At 44.0% G+C, this 25,067-nt stretch overlaps 1 protein-coding gene across 3 annotated transcripts in view; it reads right to left on the reverse strand.

Moving 5' to 3' along the window:
- ORC3 (origin recognition complex subunit 3) overlaps positions 1-25,067 on the reverse strand; it is a 342,442-nt gene that overhangs the window by 264,425 nt on the left and 52,950 nt on the right. For all 3 annotated transcript variants that reach the window (XM_069235555.1, XM_069235556.1, XM_069235557.1), the window contains 3 exons: positions 22,885-22,989; positions 13,370-13,527; positions 8,836-8,975 (listed from right to left, as the gene is read on the reverse strand). In XM_069235555.1, the coding sequence (XP_069091656.1) occupies positions 8,836-8,975; positions 13,370-13,527; positions 22,885-22,989 (403 nt within the window). The remainder of the gene's footprint in view (positions 1-8,835; positions 8,976-13,369; positions 13,528-22,884; positions 22,990-25,067) is intronic.

The following is a 25,067-nucleotide window of genomic DNA, read 5'->3' on the forward strand; positions in this document are numbered from 1 at the left end:
TAGCACACTAGGCTGCTCGTTCTGTTGGAAAGCCACTAAAACGGTTACAAAAAAGATTTTCTCTGTTATCTTCTTGGCTATGTTAAGCACAGGCACTGGTCTGTAAGCAGTGTAGTTAAACTGATCCTCATTAGGATTTAGCATCATTTTAACTGGGCTCATATTGATTTATTTTGCATTTGTTTTGCTTCAGTAAATATTTGTAAAAGATGATCAGCCAGGAAGCTTTTATACAACTGAGTTGGCAACATTGTATCTCGAGATTTCCTCCACATTTATGTTTCCTGTAGCATTCTTAATTTCTCCCAAGATTCTGTAGCGCAGTATGTATTTCTCAGTTGTCAATAAGGGAGGGCTGAGAGTAATGTGTCTGCAAATAATCATGGAACACAGTATTAGTTCCTTCCTATGTGTACTGCATTACATTGTTCTTGTCTCTGACAGAAAGGATATGTATTGTTGGGTTTTCCCTTATTATAAGCCACGCCAATAATACACCCAATCTAGTCCCCATTCAGTGTAATCGATGTTTAAGAGTTTTAGTTGTCAAAAGTTCTAGTTTCTGCATTAGCATCATGATTTCTTTCCCGAAATCAAAAAGGTGGAAAAAGCAGCAGTCACACCCCATACTATATTGCTCTTTGTCAGTTAATTCTGGTTCCTTTTCCAGTATTTTGTTGTTACGTTTCTGAAACACATGGACAGCACCCTGGCCATTGCGTACCTTCTAATGACCACTATCATCATCTACAATGCTTTTCCTCTGCCGGATGCGGAGTCTCTGTTGTCTGTAAAATACTGCTGCATTGCAATCAGTAAACTCTTGCTGAGCTCTTGAACCTGCGGTGTCTGACTGTGGCCTGAAGTTGGGAATTCAAAGTCTAATTCTCTCACATTCAAAAGATAAGGTCAGCTATCAGTGACCAGGCAGTAGTCTACCCAAATAGTGTATGTTCTTCTGTACATGCTCTCTTGATAAAAGAATATGGTCCAATACAGCGTATGTGCTTAGTACACATGAAAAGAATGAATATTCTAATTGTTCAAGTGGTCATTTTACCATATGTCAAACAGATTTTGCTCTTTGTAGAGATTATATCCCCCAACTTTTATAGTTTGTGGCAGGGGATCTCAATCCTGCATTCAATTGAGCATGTAGTTAAGGTCTTCAGCCCATGTGGTCTGTCACAGCTCCTATGAAAGGTTGGTCGCATGACTTATCTGCATGCAGAGTATTGGACCATCTGCATTTGGTGTGTGGGTATATATATCAGACATAAAACATCCCTGCCATTTAGAAATCCATTTATGTAAAGATTTATAGCCTCTGTGTCTTTTTTCTCAAGAGTGGGCCACCAGTGCTACCCATATTCCCAGTGCCCTTGCATGTGAGGCGTAACCTGTGTGACAGAATTGCCTTATCCCATTTTCCTTAACTGGTATGTTTCAGTTAACAGTAAATGCATATCCTGAAGCTGCTGTATGGATTCCACTTCTTTGTACGCAAGTACACATTTTTCTGGACTTCATATTATCATTTGGTCCTCTGACTTTCCAAGTCAGTACCCTATTTCTTATTGACCTGTCATATAATATGCGCTTTCACCTGCTAAGTAAAGCCTGAAAGTATATGAATTGTGAACAGATGGCCCCTCCTACTATCTGCCATCTTACGTTGAAATGCTTAGTTAATCGTTCATGCAATAATGTACAAGGTATTTCTAATCATTAATAGGATCATGGAGACTTCCAGTCTTTTCAAACAAAGCAAGATTTAACTTCTCTTTGTAGCAAAGAACAAGTGTATACATTATTTAATATTTTAAGTAATCAAGGTTGCAGGATTAACTAGCATAGCCTTGAGTTGAGTCATGTAACAGAAAAAGGTAATGGTTATGAGATTAGGTCTAAAAGGTTGTAAAATGGGGCTGTCCTCTACAGTCTAGATAACCCATATTACTTAGTGGTTCTCCATCACCTTTATTTACAAGCTACATATAGCATCCATTATGGATCCATCCAAAGTGACACCCAACAGCACAACTCTTTCGAAGCATCATGTCACCTTCTTTACAAATACACCTCATTTATAAAGCACAACTCTCTTTAGGGGAAAAGATGTGTTTTTAACTGCTTTCTGAAGTACATCTAATTGTTTTGGCTTCTCAACTTAAGCAGAAGAGAGTTCCACAACTTGGGAGCTAAACAAGTGGAGGACCAACTGCCATCCCTAGATCTTTTTATCCTGCGTATGACTAGAAGGCCCAGTGAGCTGGATCTAAGGGGCCTGATAGGTTAGTAAGAATTAACCAATTGATGACAAATTTTGGAGTCCTGCTTATGTTTGGCATGATGAACCAGGCAGAGTACCTTGAACTAGATTCTCCTGTTTATAGGTAGCCAATGAAGCGTTCTAAGTGCTTTGCTTGTTAACTGATTTTAAAATCCCCAGAAGTGTCAGCGCTACAGCATTATGAATTACTTGTAGTCTTCTGATCACCACCGCAGGGCTACCTAGATACACTGAATTGCCATAGTCCAGGCGTGAGAGTATTAGAACCTGGATAACAATTCTTTTGGACTCCAGCAGGAGCCATTTCAAGGTTTTCTGAAGCACTCTCAGAAGTCCAAACAGGTGCCAGCAGTCCTATTCGAGCGAGTGGCCATTGAAAGCTTGTGGTCTAAGGTGAAGCCCAAACATTTTACTTCTGTTTTCGGTGTCAGACAATCACCTAAGGCAGAAGGCCAGCTGACATGTTGCCAAAGCGATGGATTATGTCAACCACCATCACCTCAGTTTTTTCTCTGTTTAATTTTATGCAGCTGTCTGCCATCCATTTAGCTACCCCGATCAAACAGTTGTTGAGAGTAGCGGAGGTGGTCATGATGGAACAGACCAGCATAATTATCAGCTGAGCACCATCTGCGTAGGAGACCACAGAGAAGCCAAAGGCCCTGATGATATTAGACCTTTCTTGCTGGCCCCACCCGCTTCACCTGCCACTTTCACCTTCATATTGCAGTCTGAGAAGTAAATTATTTTGTCACCTTTTTCGGTGTTACCTCCGTGTAAGTATAGTTTCTCAATTTTTCAGACCCAGATGTGGTAATCCAAGTCTTTTAGCATTTGGTTTTGAGATTTTTATTCCTAATTAGGTTAAGCGCTGCCTGGCTGCAAAAACCCTAATTTCAGTTTACCATAATCTTACAGTGGGTTTAAAGCCCGCCCGTTGCTTACAATTGCTTACCATCGGCATCACACTCTTTTTCTCTGTATGCGAGACTGATGTTCTCCTTTTCTCTCTACTTTTTGCATCTACCTGTCTATCTCTGGATAGTTCCATTGGCCGAAAATAGAGCATATTATTTCTCAGTATATGTTGATATGGTACGTCACTTATATGCCGTTCATCTTTTTCTGCTCAGTTTTCTGTGTCCTAGTGTCTTCCTCCTGTTTTTGACAATTTAACATCTTAGATTATTATCTGTCTACTATATTTATTTCTAAATCCCAAAGATCCTGCATGATCCCTGGAGTTTGCTCATTAAAGCTTCAAGTGGGACCACTATGTATTCTCCAAACCAGCTTGGAGACACTCTTGTTTCTAATCCAATTCTGCTTGCACTCGCTGTTCAATCTGTTAGAGGACGGCCTATCATTCAGTTTCTTTTGATTAGTTCATCATACCTTGAAGACCCGATGGGAGATCACTTACATACTTCTTTTTGTTTCAGTTCTTATTTTGCTCTGGACGCCCATTTCGTGTGCTACTACTCCCACATTTTACTTCACCTCGGCATAGGGTGGGCTTGCTTCTCCCAGAAAGAGGTGGAACATTTTATGTCCTACGCTTCGGATACATACCAGCGTGCCCCACAGCTGTCTTGTTACCATGTAAGGAGCCATTCGTGATAAGATTTCATTTTTTGATCTCAAGCTTAAAAATTAACCACCTTCGATCTCTGTTCTTTGTCTTAGCCCTCTTTTTTTCATTGTAGTTCAGTCAGTTTCCTGAGTGGACATTTCTTTACTCTAACTAGCCCTTCAGGTTTTTCTTCGGAGGCTCCTACTTTTGGCAGTGTTCCTGTATTTCCCTATTTATCCACTGTCTGCTGCCTTGTGCAATCACAACTTTTATTCTCTGCACAGGTTACTAGAAGAAACCCTCTGCAGCCCTTCTTGTAGCAGTGCCCCAGTGGTCACCATTAACCCCTTGTATGCGATGGGTGGCCAGGCTGCCATCCAACACCACAGTGCTCATGTGCGTTGGACGGTTCCCAGTCGTCCGCGCACATGGCACAGAAAATTCCTCTGGTGCAGGCACCAGATGAATTTCCTTTCTGCCAAAAGACCCTAGGGAGCTGGGGAATAGTTTCCCCATCTCCGAAGGCTGTTTTGGGTTTTCAGTGAAATGATGATCAGCGCGCACAGCACACTGACGTAATTTCACTTAAAATGAGATTGAAATGAGCCAATTTCACTTTCAGTGCCTCGGTGCTCAAGAGGTTATTGCAGCCTCTCGAACACAAAGGCAGATGGCAACAGTATCATTGGAAAGGGGAGAATCTCCCCTTTCCAATGTTACCCCTTTCCTAGTGGATCCCTCCTCAAAAAGAGTCCACAGTCGTTCTGTCCCCACTTGGGGGGGCAGATGGGGATTATTTCCCTCAATCTGCCCCCTAGACACCAGGGAAGATTTTTTTGTTTGTTTATAAAGAGGGGTGGGAACACAGTCTTCCTGCCATGACTGGGGGGTAGATGTAATTACCCCCGATCTGGCAGCCCACTAGACGCCAGGGAATTAAAAAAAAAAAAAAAAAAAAAAGGGGTGGGAGCTGCCCAGCCAGGGGCATAGTTATGCCTCCACCCCAAATTAAGCGGATAAGAGTCTTCTCTGCCCCCTCCACTCTCCCCCCCCTCATCTCATCTGAATGGCAAGCAAGAGGACATTTGACTTTTGGGTTTTGATACTACATATAGGCCAAGAGAACTTGGCTAACTCCCAATATCGCCCTATTTGCAATGGTTAGCGGCTGCACTTTGTAGACTTGAGTTCGCTGCCACCTGGAAAAACTTACCGAATACTAGACACTTCTGAAAACTAAACATCTGGGGGAGTCCAGGGTTGTGTGCTTCACATGCACCCTACACCATTTTCTTCCCCACAATGCCCTGCAAACCTCCAACTTTGCCTGAATTCACACATTTTCCCTACATTTCTGTGATGGAAATTTCCAGAATCCGCAGGAATCCACAAATTCCCTACCACCCAGCATTGCCCCATGTGTACTGATAAAACGTCTGCCACATTTGTGCGAGTGCCCAAAACACAGTCAGCCTAAAAATGTATGAAAAAAACTGGCCTTTTGGACCCACTTTGGTTCCCCCTCAATTTCTGCACGTTTTGGCTCTTCCCTGTCACAGGCACTTGGTACACCTACACACGTGAGGTATCATTTTTATGAGGAAACCAAGGGGAACACTGGGTGTTAGGGAATTTGTGCAGGTGAAATGATCTCACCCAAAAAAATTTAAGGAAAATATGATTTTGTTTTCAGCTAAATTTGAGGTTTACAGGGTATCCTGGGTAAAAAGATGTTAGGGATCCACGCAAGCCACACCTCCCTAGACTCCCTTGAGTGTCTAGTTTTCAGAAATGTCTGGGTTTGGTAGGTTTCCCTAGACGGCCGCTGAGCCCAAGAACAAAAACGCAGGTGCCCCCTTGCAAAAAAGAGGGCAAATGTGATGGGTCTATGTTGCATTCTGGGCTGTTTCGTGTCGCAGGCACTAGGCCTACCCACACAAGTGAGGTACCATTTTTATCGGGAGACTTGGGGGGTGGGAGGGAGCGGGTGATGCTGGGTGGAAGAAAGTTTGTGGCTTCCCTCAGATTCCAGACCTTTCCATAACAGAAATAGGAGGAAAATGTGTTTTGTTAGGCATATTTTGAGGTCTGCAAGGGATTCCGGGTAACAGAGCCTGGTAAAAGCCACACAAGTCATGCCATCCTGGATTTCCCTAGGTGTCAAGTTTTCAAAAATGTAAAGGTTTGCTAGGTTTCCCTAGGTGCTGGATGAGCTAGAGCTCAAAATTCACAGCTCGGCACATTGAAAGAGTCCGTTTAGAGTGGAAAAATGTGCTTTGTCCATGTTGCATGTTAGGCTGTTTCCTGTCACGGGCACTTGGCCTACCTCAAACGTGAGGTACCATTTTTATAGGAAGACTTAGGGGAACACAGAATAGTAGAACAAGCTTTATTACCAATTGTCTTTCTCTGTATGTGCGCCTTCCAAATGTAAGACAGAGTGCAAGAAATAAGTCATTTTGAGAAATGCCATCTAATTTACATGCTAGTATGGGTACCCCCAAATTCAGAGATGTGCAAATAACCACTGCTTCTACACTTCACATTGTGTGCCTATTTTGAAAATACATAGGTTTCCTTCATACCTGTTTTTCACTCTTTATATTTTACCGAATGAATTACGGTATACTCGGTACACAATGAAAAACATTGCAAGGTGGAGCTTGGTTATTGGCTCTGGGTACCTCGGGTTCTTGGTGAACCCACAAGCCCTATATATCCCAGCCACCAGAAGGATCGAGCGGAAGTAACATATTTTGCTCTTAAAAATCTGATCAAAACGTAGACACAAATTGCTGTTCGTTTTTCAACTTAATTTCAATTTTTATTTTTATTTCAAATGTTACTTTCTTTGGGAAAACCTTTAGGCACTACACAAATGACCCCTTGCTGAATGCAGAATTTTGTCCACTTTTCAGAAATGTATATCTTTTCAGAATCCACCATTGGTTTCACACACTAATTTCTGCCACAACTAGAAGGAGGTTGAAAGCAAAAAACATTGAAATGCAAATTTAGCTTGGATACCTTATGTGGACAAAAAGGTATGGGGGCCTAAGTGCGAACTACCCCAAATAGCCAATAAAAAGTCTTAGCACTGGGGGGGTTTGGCCTAGCAATGGAAGGGTTAAGTGGACATTTGATTGCCCTCTGATTTTTCTACTGTACGACATCTCCAATTGGAGCTTGAGGTTCTTCTCCACCAGGGGCCTTTTGTGGATACCTCTTCCCCTTCCATAATACCTGCACTTTGTTCCTAGTTTTCTACAGGTCTTGTGCCTACTGGGTTGTTTCTGATCTATTTAGTCCTGTCCCTTTCTCTCTTTTTGCTGCTTAGTTTATATTGTTTATCCCACTCAGCTCTCGTACAAGCACTTTCCCCCTCTTCCCTCACCCAGCTACTATTCAGGCCGACCCCACAACACCCCCACAGCCTGTGACCTAGGGAAAGCAGATTCAGGGCAGCTGTTACTAGGCCTATTTGAGGCTTACGTTTACAACACAATTCTTAACACTGAGGAAAAGTGGGTCAGTTAAAATGAATAGCACAAAAGCTCAAAGTCCTACCTCCTTCTAGTGCCAGAAAAAGTTCTGAGAAGAGGTTACAGAAGACAAGTATATCATGTAGAATCACAAACATGCACTTCAAATCTATTGGAGTAATCCCAGACAATACTTCAGATAATAATTCACTCTAGTCAATGTGTTACCAAAATGTACCCAACGTGTTATGACATGTCTGTAGTAACCACATGTCCCAGGTTTGGTGGAACCGTTACATTTCTTCTCTTGACAAAGTTCTTTTCATGAAGGTAAATGTTACTTAGATTGTACCTATCTATAACTTCTAGTGCTATAGAGCCACATGCTCTCCGCATTCCTGCCATATAATGATGGGCACAGACATTTGAATTTCCCTTTTTTTTTTGGTAGCACAAGTTTGGATTTCAAGGTAACTTGTTATCTCTCCCTGAAACCCATAATGCACAAAGACAAAGACTCAATTTCAGACTATCAGCAGTTGTTCAACTCCAGTGACTGGAATCGTATCTACAAGTAAGTACAGTAAATTCTTGTGGTCAGATTGTCCCTGGATTTGCAATCTCTGCATGCTCAGAGACCACAAGGAATTGAGATGTTCTGCTTTTGTGGCCGACACAAAAACATTAGCTAAATAAGAGAATGTTTGTGCTGCATTCTAAAATGCAGCACAAGGACCCAGGGTCATTTCTAGCCCTACTTTCTCCCCTTTTCGATTTTTCTTATCTATCTCCTTCATCATCTTTCGCCCTTTCCCGAATTACTCTTTCTTGATCTAGGCCCCCATCTAATGATGAAAAATAAGTCCTGGTCCACAAAAATGAATGCAGCTGCCCAGGACCTGTAACCCTCTGCACAAACCATGCAATGGGCAGACTGCTTCTACAAGTGTAACACAGAAGGCCTGAACTCTTGTTTCTTTAAACAGGTGCCACCAGAGAGAGTGATGCTTGTGAGTGCTGATGGCTTGCTATCGTTTCCTATTGTAACTAGGAAATTAACAAGAAAGGGCAGTTCAGCTCATTTTTAATTTTAGGAAAAGCCATTTGAAATGGTCAACAGTTATAAACAATAATTGTGTAAAAAGGAATTTCTCATTAAAGTAAGTATTATCAGATTGTGCCTCAGGAAAAGAAACTCCATGTTTACAACTATCAATTATAATCCCTGTATGAGTATGCATATTTTCTGCTGGTATACTTTTTTGTAACACAAAAATGATACAACCAAAACGTATTTTATCCGCAGTAAAGACAAAACTACTTGACAATTCAATCTCTCAAGGACTGAAGGGAAAATGCATACTGGGAAATGAAACTTTAGTGGGATGGGACACGTGTGTTCTCACTTCAATCATTTAGTTACTTGAAAACAACAATCATTTTCTATTTGTGTCATTAAAGTGAACTATCAGAACGCTCAACATTACCTGATAATTATGATGAAATCCTGTAGTACTGTAGCTGAGAAACTTTCCAAATCCTTAATAATTACTACGACGGGAGGAGAATGCCAATATCTCGAAGTGGAGGTCGCCCTTTTCTTGCTTGGAGTTAAAGACTTCTCTTTCTTTAAAGACACATTGGAGATACAAAGACAGAAAAAGACCGGATGAGAGTAATTTTGTGGCCAATGGCACAACAAATCATTCAGTAGTTTTTATACTCATTAAAAAACCTGACCAATAATTAAAGTGCTGTTTTCACAAAGTGAGGGCCCCATCAGTTACTCACACATCATGCCAGATCTCATCTGTGTTGCTTTCCTACTGATAACCAGTTGTACTGTTACCAGTCTGCAATAGTACTGATGCCCACAATGAAATCACTGTGCATTCCAGTAACTTAAGTGTCAAAAAAAGATTGCTTCCTCTTTCCTAGGTTGGTTCACAAAATACCAACTACAAGATGGTGGCTAGCTAGTATGATTGCATGATGACATGGCATATCCTGCTTAGAGCCTAGGTGCTTTGTCAGCATTTACAGGCCCTACAAATACTGTCTACAAATTGTATGGAGCTATTCCAAGAGTGTGAGCCCAACAGCGATGTCGTGCTACTGCCAGAACATCTATTTGTATACAAGTGGTATTTGATGTGCTATGGTCGTAGGACAGCATGTTATAGAAAAGAGTTTCTGTAGCAGGAATATCTTGGACATGAGGTGCGGTAAATAACGGTGTGGAATCAACATGGGGTCAGATTACAGAAATCACAAGTAAGTACAGTAAGTACTTTCGGGAATTAAGGAACAAATTAGTGGTACAGCAACACTGGTTTTAACAATCATATTACATGTTTTACTCCTACCTCACCTCAGACTCTAAATTACATTTTGGTGTCTTGAAATGGACTACAAGAAGGGGAGGTTGACACCCTAAACTTTGTCATCTGCCAAGCAGCCAGAGATGCTGTGTGAGGAGAGGAAAACTCTGCATGACTTTCACCTGTGACCAAGAATGAGGTCAAAGGCCTGCAAGTCTCTCTTCTAGGTGAGAGTACATCACCGAGGGAAACCAAGACCACCTGACTTAGAGCATCAGTGCCATCCTGCTTGCTAAGTCTAGTGTGCCCTGTGAGGAAGAGGAGGGCGTTGGAAGGATCGAGGTCTAGTGGGGAGCCCTGCCGAGAGGACTCCCTGAGCGAGATGAGAGGGTACGGCTCTGCACCGATCAGGCTGTTGCCTATGTATAGTGTCCGTTCGGGGAACCCCATATGCAAGGAGAGGGCCACCTTAGACTGAGCTACGAGACAGAGCCAGGCGGCACTTGCCAAACCTGTACCACTGTGCTGTGGTGACACTGTATGCCAGGAACGGCAATTGGTAATGGTCTACTATTAGAGCACTAAGACTTGTAATTGCAATGGAGGAAGCATGTACACCAGAGGATTCTGTGCCCATACTGTAAAGTACAGCAGCTACACCGTAAGCCAGGAGGAGCTGCCGGTACCAACATTGCCAAGAAGTTTTGGGCTGTTGCCCAAGGAAAAGATTGAGGCTATGTTTAGCGGGTCCCACACAGGGAACGGTCTCTGATGGACTTTCTGACGACTGCAGAGAGAGCTGCGAATGACGCTGCACCCTCACTGGGCTCCAGTCCGAAGCTGAAGACTGAAGAAAGGATGTCTGACCCCTATTACCCTCCCCCACTGCTGGGGAAAGTCAACTTATCGCATCTTCATGAGCTGGAAGCTGCTCCTGGAGAACTCCGGCAGTGCCTCTGGAGAGTGAGCCTGAGCCGCCAGGTACTGCAGCATGGGCCGCAAGCAGCCTGACTTCTCCGCGCAGGATCAGAAGTCACAGGTGCTCACGCTGAAGGCACTCGAGGGTTCAGGGGTGGGAAGTGGTAAAGGGAGGCGAAAGTGGCTTCAGGGGAGAGGGTTTGGGGGTAGGCAGAGGTAAAAGTAGGTTAGGGTAACTTTAGCGTTTGGGGTGGGTAGACGTAAAGGGAAGTGAAGGTGATTTAACGTTTCAGGGATAGGTAGACGTAAAGGGAGATGGGGGAGATGTTTGAGGGCTCAGGGAGGGGTAAAGAGAGATGAAGGTGACTTCAGGGTAAAGGGTTCAGCAGGAGGAAGAGGTAAAGGAAGGTAAGGGTTTAGGGTTCGGGTAGGGAGAAATAAAGGGAGATTATGGTGACTTGCTGGTTCAGGAATTGGCAGAGGTAAAAAGAGGCAAGGGTGACTAGATTCAATAGTATGATATGGTATGGTCTTTAATTGTACAGTATGTCATTTTTACAGCATGATATGGCCTATTATTGTATGGTATGTTATGCTATGGTTTGTTATCATATAGTATGGTATGTTATGATCTGTGTTTGTATAGTATGATAGAGTGCAGTATGTCATGGCCTGTTACTGTGTAGTATATTACGGTATGAGTAAGGTATGGTGTGGTGTGGTGTGGTGTGTTGTAGAGGCATAAAACCTATAAACTGCTAACAACACATACACATTTAGACAAGCACCAATATCACAGGTTGGTACAATTTACAAATATGTAACTTATGTTGGCTTTCCCAAATTGAAAAGGAAGACAGCATTACACAGAATGTGACCAAAACGAGGACAAGTCATAACCAAGCGCACTTAGTGAATGTTGCAGCATGTTACTTTATTAGAAAAATAATAAATTGTGTGTTGTGTTGGTATGCAGCTCAGGCAAGACTGGCTGGAGAAAAGTGTCTTACTGGAAAGTAAAGTTTTGAAAAAACTGGAAAGTGAACATTCAGCGAGAGGAACAGCGGGCCGAAGACAAAAAAGAAAAAAATGAAGAGGCATAAAGGTAACTAAAAAACAAGATAAATTGGCACAGGAGTGTGTAAAAATAACATACAAACAAACAGTACACACTCACACAAAAAAAAAAAAAAAAAAAAAAAAAAAAAACACCAAGTAGCACACTTTGAGCGCAAACAGCGCGGAAAAAACAAATCAAGAAACCAATCAGTACCTGGTCCATGCTCCTGTAATGCTATTCGTATTTAACCACCATTTTGACCACTGACTCCATTTTGTGTTTAGCTTAGCTTCATACACCCTCAGATATTTTTCCCGCACACAGCTTGCGCAATATGTTTTTGCTCTCTTTCTCACGAAGGCAGGGACATAACACGGAGGAGTGAGGGAAAGACAAGGGAATGTTTATGGTACGGCAGGGAACAGTTTGGTCTTGGGAGCGCACCTTAGGATGTGGCCAATTTCTAACGTGTTCTTTCAATTCAGACTGGTACAGCCAGTATTTGAATAACAACTTACAGTATGGGAGAGGGGAGTTTCTAGAATTCTCCTCTCCAGCTTGTTTAAGGTATTTAAGAGGGAAACTTAACGACTGGGGTAAGATCAAATTCATCCCGGAAGGTGGACGCCTTTGCCCGGTTCATTCCCATTGAGGGTGCTTCTCTCTTTCTGCAGTCGTCTGGGTTCCCGACTTGAAGTTGGCACAGAGATGATGTCCCTTTCAAGCTCCATGGTTATGCATTTTTAATTCTTAATTTTAGGTTTGCATTGTGCATGAATATATAATCACTATATGTAGATATATTATCCATGATTAAAGTAGTGTATTTTCATTGTTTCTATGATCATTATTCTTTGACTGCTGTGATTATTTTCAGAATTGTATTTTTGTTGATGCATCTGACTTGCACGCTTTCCCTATGCAAACCTTGGAAAGTGCCTTAATAAATGTATTACTCAGACTAAGAGTGCTGAATTGTTGGCATTCCTTTAATTTTGTCTTGTCTCAGCCCGAAGTATAGCAAAACAGCTCCAGATATGAAAAAACCCACAAAAACCTTGTGAGGCAGACATGCGCAGACACACGCTCCCCAATAAAAAGGCAGAAAACAAGAGTGACTATGAAGCCAACTAATGATAAGCAATGGATGGGCTTAAAGCCAGTTTTTACAGTTTTTTTGAAGAAATAATAGATCGCCTCAAGAAACAATGCATGCGCACTCATGCGAGACCTAAAAATCAGATATCCATAGTGGACTCAAAGCTGACATTTCAGTATCAGATTTCTTGCAGCAGAACAGAATGTCTTACATATATGTATTTTGTACATAACGAAGAATGGATATTTTCGTCTTTAACACCACAATATTGGCAGCTGTTTCTCATACATTCAGGAGTACATACATGCATCCTCCTTGTGGGTCTCTTACCCAGATTACAGACAGCACATGAAAATTAAAAATCAAGTTGCAAAAGTCCCAGCATTCTGAAAGTACTATTGTGATACTGGAATGTGTTGAAAATCTGCTGATAATTAAAAACGCTGACATTAGAAGTACTGTTGCATCCACAAACAGTGGCACATAAAATGTTAAAAACCTATACGCAATAAAGTGAGGATCAAACATTTTCACCACCAGGACTGAACCGCTACACAATTTTTCAGTTTATGCTTTAGGCACGGGAACTATATAATGGTTATTTTGACAATCCTTCAATATACCTTGGTTACGGACTGGTACCATCCAGACAGAGAAGCCATGGAACAGTGTGTCCTCTTACGGGTGACTTGAACTTGTTCATCATCCTCTTCATCATAATCCACATTCACACTTTGCCCCATCAGCTGCACCAAAAGCTTCTGCACCATTTGGCCAATACCTTTCAAGTAATAAAAAAAAAACAATATGTTTCATTTTCGAAGATAATGTCCTGCATAAAATAGATGTAAATGCATTTAACAATCTGCCAGTATATGCAATGGATGGTGAAAGTTAGAAAAGAAAAAGGCCTGGTAAAGACACAGGGAAGCTATACAACCCAGCTCTTTGACCAAGAATAATCTATGGCGTTTGAAAAAGAACAGTGGTCCTGGTGTGCGGTCAACATCCATTTATACTGTTTATAAGCCCTGCAATCATTACCTTTATCCCATTAACAGTTTTCAAATGTGATCCAATGAGCTCAATAAATCAGTCAGGGCTTCAAAAGCAGAAAGCAATTGTGGAGTTGATTGGCAGATGGCAGGTGATATTGTACGCTCCACTCCTGAATCAACAATGATGAGTTATGAAGCTGGAGTTCTTACCAGCACGGGCATTCACCACCTTACAGTAAAATCTTTCGTTTATTTGTAGAGACGAACAGCCCGCTGCCAAGACCGCACAAGTTTTTGATAGGTGGTATGTCAATGTAATAAAAATATTCCATCAAAATAAGAAGTCACCCTTAGACCCTGAAGTATATTTCCATTCAAAAAAGAGAATGGGAGGAAGGCAGGAACCACTGCTAGTGAAGTTTAAATGTGCTGAAAGCCAACAATGTGAAGTTAACAGTATGAGGAGCAGGTGATACATTAGAGAAGATCAATATTTGGGGCTTTAAGTAGTCATACCTATGTCATAGAGCGTAATCAAGGAGGTTATACTTTCTAGGTAAGGGGTACAAATATATGGCTAATATCTAATTTATGATGTCATACTATATGCCCTCAAGGGCTACCAGCTGAGGCTCCTTTCCTTAAATAAATGCACAAAGGAACAGTGCAGTGATACAGTGCCTGGTTAAGCAAATGAGGCTGTGAATAGAACCTCCAAATAATCCAACTTGGTCAACCGATGGATCTGGATTGGTTTGTGGACTTTGTCTAAGGGGGCTTTTAAGCACTCTCCAATCAGGAATAACAGGAATTTCAGCATCTTCAGCATTACCATGAGGACAATCGATATATCTATCAAGTGCCTGAATGCAGACACTTATAAGACTCCTTGGTACCGATAACTTCAGATCAGCATGTAGGACCAGACCAACCTATGTACAGAGGATAGGTTTATTGATTGGTTGGGCTCTTTCTGAAATTTGGACCATACTGAGTACCAGGTCTCTTATGTCCAAGAAATGTCTCTTCCACTTGAAGACTATTATTGACCCGTGAACCCCAAGTCCACAGTGCTCCAAAACACCTACTGTTCTATAATTAAATCATAAAGCTTAAACTGTAAACCTAAAGGGCAATCAAAAACAAATTTAGCACAAAGAATATACCAGATGAGGTTTTGATATCAGTGGAAATATAGTACAGGTTTGTCCCACAAGTTTTACTGCAAGCATCAGAATACAGAGACCCATGCGCAAGGTTGGGCAAGACCAGTACATTTATCATAAACAAGTGGTTCTGAAAACTGTTTACATGCAGTCCTGATATCTATTATAAGTTGCCAGAGGTTTCCAAAAATTGTCCACATAAGAACAACGTTTTTAAGACCAATATGAGAAGCTTCTGGTCAGTATTCAGCACCACAGGAACAACATACTATACCTATACCTATAAATACATATTTTTCCATATGAATATGTGCTAGAAATGGGGTCCCTAGTTGGCAGTCACATTACACCCAGTTCAAGTAGGGACCCTCACTCTAATCAGGGTAAGGGAGTCACACACCTAAAATAACTCCTGCTCATCCCCTTCGTATCTTGGCTCATGAAGTCAGGCTTATCTCCGAGGCAATGTGTAAAGTATTTGTGTGTACGTATACACATACAGTGGAAACACCACAAAAGTACTCCACACCAGTCTAGAAAAACAGTCAACATTTATCTGAATAAAACAAGACCAAAATGACAAAAATCCAACATACACAAGCAAAGATATCACTTTTTAAAAGTTCAAAGAGTCTTAATTCAGAGAAATCAATGGTTATCTCTTTTTAACACATAGTACCTTGGATGCGTCAAAAACAAAGATGATGTGGGCCACAAGGGAAGTGATGCGCTGGAAAAGCTGATTGAGGAGTCAATTCCTTCCTGCGCAGGGGAGGTGATGCGTCGGTTCCTTACTGGCAGGGGAGGTAATGCGTAGGTTCTCTCCTCACAGGAGAGGCAATGTGTCAGTTCCATACTGGCAGGGGAGGCAATGTGTCAGTTCCATACTGGCAGGGGAGGCAATGTGTCAGTTCCATACTGGCAGGGGAGGTGATGCGTCTGTTCTCTCCCTGCAGGAGAGATGATGCGTCTGTTTCCAACTATGCAGCCTCGGTTCCTTACTGCAGTGTGGAGTAGATGCGAAAATGACATCCAGGGACGATGCATGGAAAATCCAGAAGCACGGGATGATAGAGCCGCAGTGGAACAGGCGCTGAGTCGATCCTACAGGAACGGTGTCGATTCTTCCACAGCCACAAAAAGGAAGGCACTGCGTTTATTCTTCAGCAGCAAGGCAGGCACTGCGTTGATTCTTCTGCCACAAGCTAGGTGATGTGTTGATTTTCAACCACACCTTTTCGATGTGTGGATTTCCTTCCTCAAGACACCAGTTTCCACTTCCAAGGGCCAGTGGACTGTATTTGGCACCACTTGGCAAGCCAGGACTCTCAGCAGAAGAGTCCAGGCTCTGGCAGATGAAGACATTGATGTCCCTGATGTTGGAAAGTGCCCCTTTTGGCATGGTTACACCCCCCCACAATTTTGCCTGATATCTGATGCTAAGTTGATTAAGTGTGTGCTGGGATCCTGCTAACTAGGCCCCAGCACCTGTGTTCTTTCCATAAACTGTACCATTGCTTCCACAGTTGGCACACCCCTGGTACACAGCTAAATCCCTTGTAAAGGGTACCAGTGGTGCCAAGGGCCGGGGAGGGGGAGGGTCTCTAAGGGATGCACCATGTATTGTGACACCCTAAAGTTCCCATCACCAAACACATGCACACTGACATTGCAGATTGTGTGTGTTGGTGGTAAGAAAAAAGTAAAGTTGACATGGCATCCTCTCTGGGTGCCATGCCTACAAACCACTGCCTGTGGCATAGGTAAGTCACCCCCCATCATCGCCAGCAGGCCTTACAGCCCTAAGGCAGGGTGCACTATACCACAGGTGAGGGCATAATCGCATGAGCAATATGGACTTACAGTGTCTAAGTCCATTCTTAGACATTGTAAGTGCTGTATGGCCATATTGAGTATATGGGCTGGGAGGCTGTCATTACAAACTCCACAGCTCCATGATAGCTTCACTGAAGAGTGGGAAGTTTGGTATAATGCCAGTGTTGGATTTATTGAAAAATGCACCCAGAGGGCACTAACAGACAGGTTTCTGACCCCATCGGGTGAGGGCCTTTGTGCTCTCTGGGGTCAGGGACAAAGCCCACTCTGGGTGGAGGTGCCTCACACCTCCCCCCTGCAGGAACTGCAACACTTGGCGGTGAGCCTCAAAGGCTCTTGCCTCTTGTTACACTGTCCCAGGGACCTCCAGCTAGTGGAGATGCCCGCCCCCTGGACCAAGCCCCACTTTTGGCGGCACGTTTGGCAGGAAAATTAATAAACAAAAGAAGGTTGTGCCCACCCCAGCTGGGACCACAGATAGGGTGCCCAGATCTGAGGTGAAACCCTCATAGCAGAATCCTCCATCATGCTTTGGAGGATATTAGCCAGTAGAGTTAGGAATGTGCCCCTCTCCCCAAAGGGAGTGGGCACAGGAAGGGTGTAGCCACCCTCAGGGACAGCAGCCATGGGCTACTGCCCTCTGACCCGTGTAACACCCCTGAATCTAGTACTTAGGTGTGCCTCTGAACCTTGCTCTTCAGATACCTGGCAGCATGAAAGAAGAAAGACTGAAGAGCCGCTCCAGCACAGAATACTCCAGACGACAAATGACTTAGCCCCAGCCCTACCTGCCGGTCTGCAGCTTCAAGACTCCTGCTACAAAACGGTGACACATCCTCCTGGACTAGTGACCTCTACAAACCCCCCCAGAGGACTGCCTGCCTACCCATGAACCAAGATATCCAGAGGACAGTGGCCCTGTCCTCAAATAAACCTCCAAGAAAGACTCCAGAACTGCCCAGGACCCGAGAGTCTGGCCCACTCTGCACCAGACGCCAATTGCCATTGTCCAGGTGTCCCACTGGTCCAGAGCAGGTCCCCAGGTGATTGCAACCTCGAGTCCACCCTGGGTTGACACCTCGAGACCAACACGACAACGTCTGCAGCCTAAATCCAGAGGACCCCCCTGACTGCGGCCGGCTCTGATGAAGATTTCCCTACGCCTAAAGGTACCACTGCACCTGCTGACTGTTCAGCAACGTCCAGTGGGCTCTCTACTTACCTGTCAAGCAGTTGGTTTTCTTCAGTCGACTCCCTTAGAAAACACCTGCAGCATCTTTGTAACCCCCCAGGGTTCCCTCATTGAAAAGCATTAGGAGCCCGATGCTGTGTTTGCATCCTGCAACCGGCCTCCCCTGTGCAGCTGAGCGTGTGTTTGGTGCTGATCTGTGGCCCTTCACCCTCACTCCGGGGCTGCTCTAAACCCCCCAGTTCTGTGCCCTGAAGTCACAGGTACTTACCTGCAAGTTGCTTCTTTCTCAGTGCCCCCAGGATTCCATTGGGAACCCGACACCAACTTTGAACTCTGCACCCTGCTGGCCCTATGTTGCTGGTGGAGCACCCTTGTTGTCTTCCTAAACTCTGCCTTGTGGACACCCTAACCCCCGAAGACTGGTATCGTAAATTGAGTACTTACCTGAGAATTGTGTTTCCTCCCATACGACTGCTTTGCTTTCTATGAGAAATTGCACTGTCTACTTTTGAAACTGAAAAGTCTCACCTACCTGTAAACCGTTTTATCTGTGAATTCTAAACAAAGTGCATTTGATAATTGAAAGCGATTCATTCTTGAAACTGTACTTACCTGCAAAAAAGACCCTTTTGGTTCCAGAAATAAAGTATATTTTTTGATATATAAAACATTGGGCTGGGAGTTAGTCATTGAGTGTGTGCCTCATAACTGTACTGTGTGTGTGTACAACAAATGCTTAGCACTACCCTCTGATAAGCCTAACTGCTCAACCACACTACCACAAAAGAGAGCAGTAATATTATCTACTTTAGCTTTAGTAAAGCGTCTGAGGATCCAGTGGACTCTGTGCGCACTATACCTTCCTTTGGTATAGTATATACACAGGCAGCTTCCTATACCTGAGGCATCTTAACAGGAGGCAAGTTCAGTTCAAGCCCTTGGAGAACCCTAGAAAGCAGGATGTAGAAAGCAAAGTCTGGTCCGTTCACTCCCAGGGCAGAAGCATCAAGCACCAGGCCAGCACAACAAAGGACCAGGCAGAGTGGCAGTTCCTCAAGCAGCATCCTGCTCTTCTCTTCTTGGCAGAATATTCTCAGTCCAGAAGTGTTCTGAAGTTGTGGTCTCGAAGGCCCAAAAATTATACTCATTTCTGCCCTTGAAGCAGGCAAACTTGAAAGGAAAGTCTTTGTAGTGCACAAGACCCTGCTTTTCCTGCCCTTGCCCCAGACACACTCCAGGCCGTTGGACACTGCTTTGTGAAAGGACAGGCACAGCCCTATTCAGGTGTAAGTGTCAGCTCCTCCCACCACTCTGGCCCAGGAAGACCCATCAGGATATACAGGGCACACCTCAGCTCTCTGTGTTTCTCTCTAAGGGGAATTCACAAACAGCCCAACTGTCATCCTGAACCAGACGTGTATTTCAGCAGACAGGCAGAGGCACAGAATGGATAAGAAAGAAAATGCCCACTTTCTAAAAGTGGCATTTTCAAACTTACAATCTAAAAGCCAACTTCACCAAAAGATGTATGTAGGAAGTTGGCTCTGTATATACTATTTCAAAGTAAGAAATAGTATGCAGAGTCCAAGGGTTCCCCTTAGAGGTAAGATAGTGGCAAAAAGAGATAATTCCAATGCTCTATTTTGAGGTAGTGTGGTCGAGCAGTAGGCTTATCAGAGGGTAGTGTTAAGCATTTGTTGTACACACACAGGCAATAAATGAGGAACACACACTCAAAGACTTACTCCAGGGCAATAGGTTTTTATATAGAAAAATATATTTTCTTAGTTTATTTCAAGAACCACAGGTTCAAGATTTACAAGTAATACTTCAAATGAACGGTATTTCACTCAGGTATTCTAGGAACTTTGAATAATCACAATAGCATGTACAGTTTTGACAAAAATGGCAATAAGCTATTTTAAAAGTGGACACTGCAAAAATCAACAGTTCCTGGGGGAGGTAAGTATTTGTTAAGTTCACAGGTAAATAAAACACTTACAGGGTTCAATGTTGGGTCCAAAGTAGCCCACCGTTGGGGGTTCAAGGCAACCCCAAAGTTACCACACCAGCAGCTCAGGGCCGGTCAGGTGCAGAGGTCAAAGTGGTGCCCAAAACACATAGGCTTCAATGGAAACAGGGGTGCCCCGGTTCCAGTCTGCCAGCAGGTAAGTACCCACGTCCTCGGAGGGCAGACCAGGGGGGTTTTGTAGGGCCCCGGGGGGGCACAAGCAGGCACAGAAAGTACACCCTCAGCGGCACAGGGGCGGCCGGGTGCAGAGTGCCAACAGGCGTCGGGTTTCAGATATGAATCAATGGGGAGACCCGGGGGTCTCTTCAACGATGCAGGCAGGCACGGGGGGCTCCTCGGGGTAGCCACCACCTGGGCTACGCAGAGGGTCGCCTGGGGGTCGCTCCTGCACTGGAGTTCGGTTCCTTCAGGTCCTGGGGGCTGCGGGTGCAGAGCTGGTTCCAGGCGTCGGGTTCCTTGTTACAGGCAGTCGCGGTCAGGGGGAGCCTCTGGATTTCCTCTGCAGGCGTCGCAGTGGGGGCCCAGGGGGGTTCACTATGGCTACTCACGGGCTCGCAGTCGTCGTGGAGTCCTCCCTGTAGTGTTAGTTTTCCGCAGGTCGAGCCGGGGACGTCGGGTGCAGAGTGGAAAGTCTCACGCTTCCGGCGGGAAACGTGGGGTCTTTAAAAGTTGCTTCTTTGTTGCAGAAAGTTGCAGTTTCTTGAACAGGGCCGCTGTTCTCGGGATCTTCTTGGTCCTTTAGATGCAGGGTAGTCCTCTGAGGCTTCAGAGGTCGCTGGACCCTGTTGGATGCGTCGCTGGTGCAGTTTTCTTCGAAGTAGGGAGACAGGCCGGAGGGGCTGGGGCCAAATCAGTTGTCGTCTCCGTCTTCACTGCAGGGCTTCAGGTCAGCAGTCCTTCTTCTTCTTTAGGTTGCAGGAATCTATCTTCCTCGGTTCTGGGAGCCCCTAAATACTGAATTTAGGGGTGTGTTTAGGTCTGGGAGGGAAGTAGCCAATGACTACTGTCCTTGAGGGTGGCTACACCCTCTTTGTGCCTCCTCCCTGTGGTGGGGGGGGGGGGGATGGGGGGGGAGGCACATCCCTAATCCTATTGGGGGAATCCTCCTTCTACAAGATGGAGGATTTCTAAAATTAAGAGTCACCTCAGCTCAGGACACCTTAGGGGCTGTCCTGACTGGGGGGTGACTCCTCCTTGTTTTTCTCATTATCTCCTCCAGCCTTGCCGCCAAAAGTGGGGGCAGTGGCCAGAGGGGCGGGCATCTCCACTAGCTGGGATGCCCTGTGGCGCTGTAACAAAGGGGGTGAGCCTTTGAGGGTCACCGCCAGGTGCTACAGTTCCTGCAGGGGGAGGTGAGAAGCACCTCCACCCAGTACAGGCTTTGTTCCTGGCCACAGAGTGACAAAGGCACTCTCCCCATGTGGCCAGCAACATGTCTGGTGGGTGGCAGGCTTGCAGAAACTAGTCAGCCCACACTGGAAGTCGGTTATGTTTTCAGGGGGCATCTCTAAGATGCCCTCTGGGTGTACTTTACAATAAAGTGCACACTGGCATCAGTGTGCATTTATTGTGCTGAGAAGTTTGATACCAAACTTCCCAGTTTTCAGTGTAGCCATTATGGTGCTGTGGAGTTCGTGTTTGACAGACTCCCAGACCATATACTCTTATGGCTACCCTGTACTTACAATGTCTAAGGTTTTGCTTAGACACTGTAGGAGCATAGTGCTCATGCACATATGCCCTCACCTGTGGTATAGTGCACCCTGCCTTAGGGCTGTAAGGCCTGCTAGATGGGTGACTTACCTATGCCACAGGCAGTGTGAGGTTGGCTTGGCACTCTGAGGGGAGTGCCATGTCGACTTAGTCATTTTCTCCCCACTAGCACACACAATCTGGCAAGCAGTGTGTCTGTGCTGAGTGAGGGGTCTCCAGGGTGGCATAAGCCATGCTGCAGCCCTTGGAGACCTTCCCTTGCATCAGGGCCCTTGGTACCAGGGGTACCAGTTACAAGGGACTTACCTGGGTGCCAGGGTTGTGCCAATTGTGGAGACAAAGGTACAGTTTAGGGAAAGAACACTGGTGCTGGGGCCTGGTTAGCAGGGTCCCAGCACACTTTCAAATCATAACTTAGCATCAGCAAAGGCAAAATGTCAGTGGGTAACCATGCCAAGGAGGCATTTCCGTACAATGTATTTTTAAATTTTGAATTCAGAGACCCCAAACTCCTCATCTCTATCTGCTCCCAATTGCAAATTACACTTAAAAGATATTTCAAAGCAACCCCCATGTACCCCAATGGGAGAGATAGGTCTTGCAATAGTGATAAACTAATTTAGCAGTAGTCACTATTAAAACATGTAAACCACACTAGTACATGTCCTACCTATCACATACACTGTACCCTGCCCATGGGGCTGCCTTGGGCCTACCTTAGGGGTGACTTACATGCGAGGTCAGAATGGCAGTTTAAAACTTCTCTCTTCCTCTCCCTCTTCCTCCTTCCCTCCAGTGGCAGGTCTGAGAAATGTTACAGGGTGGCACAATCAGTGCTGCAGTCCCACTAGTAGAATTTGATTTACAGGCCCTGGGCACACACAGTGCACTTGCTAGGGACTTACTAGTAAATCAAATATGCCCATCATGGAGAAACCAATCAACACACAATTTTCTCAGGGAGCACTTGCACTTCAACACTGGTCAGCAGTGGTAAAGTGCCCAGAGTCCTAAAACCAGCAAAAATGAAATTCAGCACAGGGTCAAAACAGGAGGTCAGAAGCTAAAAAAAGACAGAGTAAACCATGCAAGAGCTGACAGGTCTAACAATAAGTCATAAATGTGAAAGCAAATTTCCCACAAAAAACACATCTCATTTAATATTCTTTTTGGTCTGTGTCAGAGATACAAGGGAACTCACCTGGACATTCCTTTGAATGCAATGAAGCTACATATGGAGTAACACTCTCCTGAAGGACATCTGAGAGGCTCTTAAATGTAACATCATGGTCTGTTACGTTCACACCTTTTGGAAAGGAAAGAACTTGGGTTAATAATACAAAAATACTGATTTTTTTGCCTCACTTCATGCTGTTTGCATATATTTGCACATTAATACCAGACGGATTGGTTTACTTTGCCATGATGATAACATGTTGTTGGATTTGCAGCCTTTTTTCGTGAAGGGAAGATGTGCACATGCATAAGCCTTCTTACAGGCACATCAACAATATGTGTCCATTGTTAGAAGTATCTACCTTGCAATATTTTCTTTTTATGTCTTAAGTGCACTACTTAAAATACAAACTTCATCTTCTGACTCCTTTTTATAGCACTCTTCTTTAAGAGAACTGCTAAATTCTGCCAATGGAGTCTGTTCAGTAAAGGGGCTTAACGCCCAGTTTCCACAGTGTTGCAGCCAAAGAGGCTGCTTCGTCATAGTACCTTCTTTCCTGAACAGCTGGGAGCAACACACAGAGTTGTCCACTATTACCAAACACTTCCCCCAATAAACATCTAAACATATTAGCTTTGCCACTGTATGTTTAAAAAAAGCAAGACCCATTGTCTTTGCCAGTGCATGTTCTACTTTCAAAGTTACTATGTAAATTTAACAACTTAGGGCATGATATAGACTATGATGGATGGACTAGTGTCTAATTTAGAAATGACTGCTGGCCCATTGTTCATCTTTGCACCCTGAAAGGATCCGCCAACATAGTGGTTCCCTTTAAGGTATAGAAAGCCTGCTGGACGGCCTCAGTAAAAGTTGACAGCCATTCGCCAAACTTTTTAACCCATTCGCTACTAGGCCTTTTCCCGCAAAGCCTTTTTTGGGCTATTTGGTGTAATACGCGTTTAGGCCCCCATAGCTTTCTGTCCACATAAGGTATTCACACCAAATTGCGTCCTTTTTTTCCAACATCCTGGGGATTCTAAAGGTATCCAGAGTTTGTGGGTTCCCCTGGAGGGGACCAGGAAATTAGCCTAAATATAGCTAAATTTAGTTTTTGGGAAAAATGGGATAAAAGTGCTGCAGAAGAAAGCATCTGTTTTTTCCCTGCAAATGGCATCAACAAAGGGTTTGTGGTGCTAAAAACACCATATCCCCAGCTTCCAGGAAAAGGCAGACTTGAATCAGAAAACCACATTTTTCAACTGAGTTTTGACATTTTACTGGGACATAGCCCATTTTGCCTTATTTTTCTGGGCTCACCCTCCTGGCAGTTAGTGGTAGAAATAGGTGCGACACCACTGGTGGATCCCAGAAAGCTATACATTTCTGAAAAGTAGATTAACTTTCGAATTCAACAAAAGGTCATTTGTGTAGATCCTTCAAGGGTTTCCTGTAGAAAGTAGCAGTTGAAATAAAAAATATTGAAAATGAGTTGAAAGAAAGCCATTTGTGTCTACATTTTCATCTGTAATTTTTTCTAACTGTCGCAGATTTTCAAAAGGAATATACCACGGCGTTCGCTGGACCCTTCAGGATGCAGAGATAGGTAGGGCTTGTAGGTTCACCAAGAACCCTATGTACTCAGAGCCAATAACTGAGCTGCACCGTGCAATGGTTTTTCATTCTCTATTGGGTATACAAGTAATTCATTAGGTAAAATATAGAGTAAAAAACAAAATAATAATAATAAAAAAAATAAAGGTGTCCATGAAGCGTATTTACGAAGTGGGCACAAGACATGGAGTTTAGAAGCTGTGGTTATTTGCACATTTCTGAATTTTGGGGATACCTATACTAGCATGGGAATCAGAAGGCATGTCTCAAAATGACTTCTTTCTTACACACACTGACATTTGGAAGGCAACAATGAAGGGGAAGACAATTGGAAATCCCATTTGTTCTACTATTCTGTGTTCCTCTAAGTCTCCTGATAAAAATGGTACCTCACTTGAGTGGGCAGGCCTAGTGCTTGCGACAGGAAATGGCCCACAATGCAACATGGACACAGCACATTTTTCCATGAAAAACTGACTCCTTTTTTTTTTGCAATGTGCCTAGCTGTGGATTTTTGGTCCTAGCTCAGCCTGCAACTAGGGAAATGCTGTAATGAATAAAGTAAGAATGTAGTATGTTCCTACGCCCCTCCA

Source organism: Pleurodeles waltl, chromosome 5 (assembly GCF_031143425.1).
Source record: "Pleurodeles waltl isolate 20211129_DDA chromosome 5, aPleWal1.hap1.20221129, whole genome shotgun sequence".
NCBI lineage: Eukaryota > Metazoa > Chordata > Amphibia > Caudata > Salamandridae > Pleurodeles > Pleurodeles waltl.